This window comes from Humulus lupulus, chromosome 3 (assembly GCF_963169125.1).
Source record: "Humulus lupulus chromosome 3, drHumLupu1.1, whole genome shotgun sequence".
Taxonomy (NCBI): Eukaryota; Viridiplantae; Streptophyta; class Magnoliopsida; order Rosales; family Cannabaceae; genus Humulus; species Humulus lupulus.
This window is the reverse complement of record NC_084795.1, coordinates 204646294-204654653: the sequence shown is the minus strand read 5'-3', so window position 1 is coordinate 204654653 and position 8360 is coordinate 204646294. Positions and strand designations below refer to the sequence as shown.

The window sequence follows — 8360 nt, the reverse complement described above, 5'->3', positions numbered from 1 at the left end:
CTGCTGTAGAAATCTACAGAAGGAAACATTTTTATCACATAATTTCATCATAATTTCAAATTAATACAAATTAAATAGTGTATTGGCCCATACCTTTTCTTCTAACCACAAGGGAAAAAGCTCAGTATGTTGTTTCCAAAGTAGAGTGTGATTGGTTCTTAAAGTATTGTTATTCTTTTTCAGTTGTTGTAGATGCATCCTATATTTAAAAAAAAAATTAATCACCATCAATAATTAAGCGATAGTGAAATTAGAAGATAATAAGTTTATCCACTCACTCTAAATATTGCTCTGTGACAGCTAAATTGAATAATACATAGCGATGTGCACTAGCTAGATCCTTATCATTTAGTGTAACAGTTACACCACGATGAAGTAGACGACCTTCAAGTATCACATCACTATCATTATATTCATTACGTCCAATGAAGGAACCTTCGTCATTAGATTGTTTCAAAAATGATGCACAAAAGCGCATTGACTCATCTGCAATGTAACGTTCAGCAATAGATGCTTCGGGATGTGTAGGTTGCATCACATACCCTTTAAGTAACTTCATATATCTACAAATAAAGAAGGAACCTTCCTCATTAGTTAAGGGAAATTCATGTTATACTATTGAAAGGTTACTAATAATATTTACCTTTCAAAGTGATACATCCATCGAAATTGAACAAGACCACATAATAACACTTCTCGTGGACCATCCTTGGACCATCCTCCATCAATCCTCGAATGGCCACTACCAGCAATTGTTGCATTAATACATGGAAATCATGAGACTTAAGCCCCATCAACTTACGTTCCTCAACTACTACACAGTTACTAATGTTTGAGCTATAACCATCAGGTAACTTTAAATCAAATAACCTTTGGCAAAACATTTTCTTTTCTGATCTAGAAAGTGTGTAAGATGTTGCTGGAAGTCATATAATCCCATCTTTCTCCACCGGATGCAAGGCCTTCTTGATACCCAAATCCTTTAAATCCAATCGAGCATTAAGATGATCTTTGGATTTTCCATTCAAGTCCAACAATGTGCTAATAATACTATCACACACATTTTTTTCTATATGCATAACATCCAAATTATGACGAACTAACAAAACCTACAAAGATTAAAGACACATCATCAACAAATTGAAGTTACATTTTATAAGCTTAAACTTTCAATTTTAAATAACTTCAAAATATATTAAACTAACCTCCCAATATGGTAGATTGAAAAATATAGATTTCTTCTTCCACATTCCTTCCACCTTATTATCCCGACTCCTTTTTTTGGGATTCATATTTTTTCCAAAATCGTTGGTAATTTGATTTAGTTCTTCAACAATTTCACTGCAACTCAAAACTTTAGGGGGGCCTCTTTCTTCTGTAGCTCCATTGAACCATGCTTTCTTAGACCGATATGGATGATCAAACGGGAGAAATCTCCTAGTATTTTGGTATGAAAATTTTTTACTATGTTTCAGCCTAGTTGCACATGTATCATTACCACAAATCGGGCAAGCTGTCTTGCCTTTGGTTGTACACCCAGCAAGATTTCCATATGCAGGAAAATCGTTTATTGTCCACAACAACATTGCCTTCAAATTGAAGGAGCTTTTGTCGAATGCATCATAAGTATGCACTCCATTATTCCACAATTTGTTTAAGTCTTCAATAAGAGGCTCCAAATAAATATCAATATCATTTCCACGTTGTTTACGACCTGGAATCAATAATGACAAAAATGTATTTCCGTCCCTCATGCACAACCAAGGTGGTAAATTATAGATAACAAGCATCACTGGCCAACAACTATAAGTGGAGCTTAGACTTTTATAGGGGTTAATTCCATCAGCAGCTAGTCCGAGCCTAAGGTTGCGTGGTTCAAGATTAAACTCTGGCCATCTTTCATTAATGGAATCCCAAGCAGGTGTATCCGCTGGATGTCGCATCTTCCCATCAATACTTTTATGAGTGAAATGCCACCTTAAGTTTTCAGCCATTTCTTTTGATCTAAACAATCTTTTCAATCGGGGTATTATCGGAAAATACCTCAAAACTTTGGCAGCCTCACCAACTTTAACATTCTTTGTGTGTTTATCAACTTTCCATCTAGAAACACTACACTTAGGACAAACATCCATTTTATCCTTCTCCTTTCTAAATAAGCAACAATCATTAATACAAGCATCAATCTTTTCATATTTCAAATCAAAATTTCTCAAAAATTTCCTAACTGAGTACATGGAATCAGGAAGTACATTGTTTTTGGGAAACATATCACAAAGGAGTTCTAATAGTCCAGTAAAACTTTTGTCTGTCCAACCATTCAGATTCTTCAACCTATATAAAGCTACAATTGATGAAAGTTTTGTGCATTTCTCACACCCTTCATATAAAGGAGATTCCGCATCCTCCAACTTCTTTTGAAGATCTTCGTTAACAAATTCATCGTCTTCACCACCTCCACAACCTATATTATTGTCCACATCATCCATGGCAGCAGTCGTGTATAAATCAAATGCATCCATATCATTCGAAACTTCGTCAACTTGAGTATCAATGGGTTGCTCTCCATGGTGAACCCAAATACGATAAGTTGGATCCATTCCGGTTATAACTAAGTGCTCAAAAACATCATCAACACAATGATGATTTAAGTTTCGACACTTCTTACAAGGACAGATAATTTTATTTGGAAAACCATAATTTCTTTCTACCATTTTCACAAAGTCCCATGCCGCATCCGTGTACTCTTTTGTAGCTCTACATATTTTTTTAAAAAAAAAAGAGATTAACCTTAATATATTTTCTTAGGCCTTCAATATTACTTGAAATTTAAAGTTATTTTTGAAATAATACCTGTTTAGTTTCACCCAATTTTTGTTCAACATTTTCTTCACTTAGCTGCTATCTAAGCTATCTATATAAGTCCTAGTCTTCTTCATAATCAAAAAAACAAAAAAATCAGATCAAGAGAAAATAGGACAGAGATATTTAGTTGTTTATAAATTTATTTATATGTGAGGAGTGTGACATATATAGGCAAAGATACTTTGCCTTATAGGATTCATACTTTATCAATTGTTCAATAAAGAATATGAGATCAAGTTCGAAACTGGAGTAGAGACAAAGATCACAGTGATCTTTGTTCTTCAACCAATATAATTCTTGTGTTGGTTTCATTATTTCTTTTCTTCTTCTCTATTTAGTTTTCTGGGCTATATTCATTTTGGTTCACTTCTGTTTTTACTAACATTACATTCTGCACTCTACACATTTATTTAAATGTGCCATTGAATATGTTGTTCTAGTTTTGAGAAAGAGTTTCCTTTTAACTACTGACTTTGTTATTTGATCATGAGTATAACATTTACAACAAGAGATAATACCAATACAAACAATAAATTTAGTTCAAGTTTGATTTAAACAGAATAACAAACAAATAAGATCATTCAATCTCTATAAGCATATAAGCCCATTAAGGATTAAACCTGATGCTCTACAGAAATATCTTCTCTCTCTCTCTTTAACCTAAGGTAGAAATGTCTTCTCTCTTTAACCGAAGGAAAAGTACCTGCAACAATGCACAATATGAAGTTTTTAGGGTGTAATCAATAAAATGATAACAAATAATAATAATAAAAAAATAACAGAGAAGATATATAAGTTACTGCCTGTATGTTATGCCACCTTAAGAAAAATATGAGGAACAAGTTTGAGAGAATACAATAATGAGCAAAGGAGAGAGTTATTGTGCAAACATTAAAACAATTAATAGACAAACGAAACCAAATATCTTGAATGGAAATGAAAATTAGTTTCACTTTCTTATATTTAATATAACTTGTAAATACTATAGATAAGAAAATGAAATTCAACACAAATCAACCAAAGACAACAAGTAGCTAACATTCTTTCAATACATATAAATACACAGATATAATAAACCCATACGTACACGTAAGATCGATTAAAGCTATATATGGCTCCATGTAATTATTTTCTTCATACACATTCTTGAAAATACTGTGTACAAACTACAAACGTGAACAAAAGCCCATGAAGTACTGTCGATTACAACCACAACCACAAGTAACACTAATTACAGCACTCAATTTCCACTAAAACTTGGTGCATTTTCTACGTTTTAGGATTTTCCTAGTTCATACTAAACAACAGTATGACTAATCTAGGTGTAGATACCAAACTTTCCCTAAAAAGAGAACAATTTAAGTTAAGTTATATTGGTAATAACAAGTGTTGATGTGATTATTATTATTATTATGGTCGCCCACGTAGACGTAGTACTCGACGTCCTCGTCAAATTCTTCCGATATCTCTTCCACAATAGTCTCCAATTCAAATTGCCAATTGCAAATCGATTTGATTTGGTGTACCATTATTTATTTGAAAATAGATAAATAAATATACTAATTAATTAATTAATTAGAATATAATTGGGTTTGGGGAGAGTATAAACTGGTGGAGTGAAACCCCTTTGTCAGCTTACCAGGAACCTACGCCATGCCTCGACACTCCAAATTCAGCACACCAAAGCGAAAAAAACACATCGGATCAGATGCATTATTATTCAAATATTATGATCAATTTCTGCCCCTTCTTTCTTTCACTCTATTATGAGTTTTACTCATAAAATCATACTTGGTCTTTAACATCATGCAATGCACTTATATAAACGTTATATAACTTTCTATTATATTATTGTTTTGATAAATAATGTTTCAATTATTTTCGTAGTTATTAAAAAAAACGAAATATTTACATTATCATATATATATAATAATGTAAAATATATATATCTATGATTATAAATCGAGTTATAAACTTTATTTAGCTAAGATAGTTTGGTACATAAAAACCTTTAAAAGTGAGGGTCATGAGTTCAAGATGGGACTTTACTAAAACTATTTTTTTTAGGAAGACTAGTAGATGTTAGAATTGTAGAACACTCAACAAAAATGCATAAACATTAATATCCTAATATTTAAGCTACAATTAGAACAAGTTTTACCTTTCTTTCTTTCTCTACAAAAAGAAGAAATTAATTAAAATATCTAAAGAATATTCTATTGATTGTTTTTGCATATACAACAGTGACAAAAAAAAATTGTAATAGTATTGGGAGGGAGGGAATGAGCTTGTGAATATTCTTGTTCTTGATGTTGATGTAGTTTGAGTGACATGAAAACATGCATGCACAGACACATTTTGTACATTGATATCAAGTGAAACTATCCAGAAACATAACACTTACTTTTTGGTAAGTCCACCCGTTGTTTATGTTTGTGGAGTGAATCCTGAATAACTGAAATCGACAAAACAAATAAGCATCGAGCCTGTGCATCAATATTCAGGATTAGTCCAGCAGAATAAATGATCATTTAAGATTGTTAAGGCATAAAGGACAGTTACGAACTAGTATGAACAAAAAACGCCAAGTACAGAAACACTATACCAACTTCAACACCAGCAAAAACACTCTCCAGAAATTCAGAACCCGTGTAAATTGCTTTTATTGTACTCTTGTGGTCCTGAAATGATTGAAACAGAACTCATATAAACTGCTTTTATCATTAGGCAAAACTGATAAGATCTTCCTGCTTCAAACAATTGCTAACCCAGTAATTCAGAGAAAAAAACATCAATAAAATCCAGACCAATCAACCCAAAATTCAATTCCAGCCAGAAAACAGTAAAGAGAGAGAGAAACAATTTAGTGCCCATCAAGTGTTCTTGTATCAAAGTTGGTAGATAACTTTAAGATGGAAGTACAACTTTAAGTTTTCTGAATCCAATCATAGTTTTGATTTGTTTTCTTTAATTAGTACCATATAATTCACTCCAAGTAGAATGAAATAGCTCACTTTACCTTTATATTTGGATATTAAATAGAACTCATCATAGAGTATAAGACAAAAATAGAGCAAACTCATATAAGAAAGTAGATAATATGCCAATATTGTTTTAGTTAGTTTAAGCATAGGTTTAACTAGAGCAAGTGATCAATAATTTGTGGTGTCATAGAAACTGTTGACGCCGTTTTTCGTCAACAGTGAAAGAAGAGCACATAAACAATAGTTGATAATGGCCAATTGAAATAAAACAATGTAAACACACGATTTTTACGTGGTTCAGCAGTTAAATCTGCCTAGTCCACGAGTCTTTGTTATTAAACTCAAGATTATCTCTAGGAATTCTTCAAGAATGAATTCTCCAGAGTTTTCTCTCAAGGATCAGAATTTTGGTCCTTTACAATGGTGCATGGCCTCTCTATTTATAGAGAAGGCTGCAGAATACTATCCCACATATTTTGGGTAGTTACTCTTTTTGTATAAATAAAATAAATGGCTTTAAATGCCTATAATCAGATATAAAAGGAAACATCCCCTGAAGACCAGGAGACGTATAACTGACCAAATAACATCCCACGATTCTAGGGGATTTATAATAATAAATGAGGATTACATCTCATATTTATAACACTTGTAGATATTCAAGGTGGTTATCGCGTATCTATAAGGCTTTAGCTTCCCAGGTTTCTCGTCATCTATCGAGCTAGAAACATCTCCCGAGGCCACATGGCTTTCGAGATCGTACGTGCGTCGAGCTCGGGACCCCTGATCCGAAGTCGTCCTTGAAGATGAGTGTGTTCCCGGAGCTATCTTTCGAGATCATAAATACTTCGAGGTCGTCTATATCCTGCAAGCTCGACATACAATCCTGGAGCATGTTTCCAACCTTATGAGTCCACTTATTTGCGAATCCAACTTTCGAGGTCATAATTAATATAGCTCGAAATCTGGGTGTAACAGAAACCTTCCAAAATATATCAGTGGTGACGTGGCTAATCCACTTTACCAACAAAAAAACACTAAAGGAGTGCATGTGTATTGGTCAGTCTCCCTTTAATCTTCATAATTAGTGGTCCCTTTATTCCGTTGTGCTACTGACTAAGCCCCAGATCATATTGATATAAAATTTGACACGCAGAAAATGAGATATAATAGGCAGAACATACTTGAACAACCAAGGTCCACTGTATACTTCCCACTTTATTATGACAAAACAAAGATTAAAGTGAACTCCGCATAATTATAAAGGAAGAACTAGAACCAAAAAGTTGATTGATTAACTTTACAGCACATACTTTCTATAATGTGGGGAAGTGGAATAGTTTATGCTGAAAAAGTATTCATAATTTTGTGTTCCCATATTCCTTATGCTTTGACATAAGGGATATAACTGGTCCAAAACACCTCTGTATTCATTAACTCCAACCCTCTGCTCTGCTGTGTGAGATATTGGCCATAACTGGCCAGAGTTTTTTCATCAACTAGTCATAGTTCAGCGGCTACTAAACTCAATATGGATGCATTGAGTATAATCTTATTGGCCACAAGCTACTTCGTTTACTTAGCTTTCGCAAAGTCTCAAACCTACATTGTACACATGGACCGATCAGCTATGCCCAAAGCCTTCTCAACTCACCACAGCTGGTATATGTCTACTCTTTCTACCATATCAGAGAATTCACCAGCAGGCATTATAAGATATAATATATGCAAAATTATGGAACTGTACTAGCAGGATGGATTCAAATCAATCGCTGCATTTCTGAGCTAAAGAACAACAAGTGTCCTTATTCAGAGATAAGGCCTAGACCTAATAACACCCAGAAGAAAAAAAGCAAAGAAACAATATAGAATAATCGAACGCATTCAAGGCATATTGGTTGGTTCTCAGTACAATATTCCATAATTTTCATATCTATTTATGGTCCCCGGTTGTTATACTAACTGAGAAAAAAAAAAGAGAAAGGCTCTTCTCAACGGCTATGGCACTTTGATTTGTGATGTTGACTGGCCATTTGAAAAAATTGTAGAGGGAGATCATGAAATTTAATGACATATCGCAATAAATCTAATCAAAATGAGCAAGATACCAGTAATTTATGATAATAATTATATTAAATTTCACTCCATTATAACATAAAAGATTCATCATGACCCAGCATAAAATTTTAAAAAAAAAAATTATGTAAATCTACCCCAACATCATACCTGGATCAGATTCAATTGTGCACCAAGACATTATGGGAAATCTTTTACCTGTCATCAAAAAAAAAAATGCATAATCAAAACTAGTAAGCACAATTTGAAGAGAGAACAAAAACAAACTAGTTACTCCTTTCAAAATCATCTCAAATCAAATTATACGAATACCCATCTAACAACATGCATTTATACATATAAGGGTAGAGCTATGAAGGTCCAGCGAGCACCCATTTGATTTTTTCAAAATTGCATTAATAGACTTGATGATATTACATACAAAGTATTGGCTTA

General features: G+C 33.1%; 1 protein-coding gene across 1 annotated transcript; it reads right to left on the bottom strand.

Moving 5' to 3' along the window:
* Positions 1 to 926: 926 nt before the first annotated feature.
* LOC133825334 (uncharacterized) lies at positions 927 to 2885 on the bottom strand. Its single transcript, XM_062258292.1, has 3 exons — positions 2854 to 2885; positions 1206 to 2757; positions 927 to 1109 (listed from the first exon to the last, which is right to left on the bottom strand). The coding sequence occupies exons 1-3, from the start codon at positions 2883 to 2885 to the stop codon at positions 927 to 929; spliced, it is 1767 nt and encodes a 588-aa protein (XP_062114276.1).
* Between the last annotated feature and the right edge of the window lie 5475 nt (positions 2886 to 8360).

Bases quoted from the DNA above. Each gene is read 5' to 3' on its own strand.
- LOC133825334 (XM_062258292.1), bottom strand. From the start codon at position 2,885: ATGTTGAACAAAAATTGGGTGAAACTAAACAG. The intron at 2,758-2,853 runs GTATTATTTCAA...AAAAATATGTAG, and splicing joins AATTGGGTGAAACTAAACAG to AGCTACAAAAGAGTACACGG. The intron at 1,110-1,205 runs GTTAGTTTAATA...TAATCTTTGTAG, and splicing joins TCAATCTACCATATTGGGAG to GTTTTGTTAGTTCGTCATAA.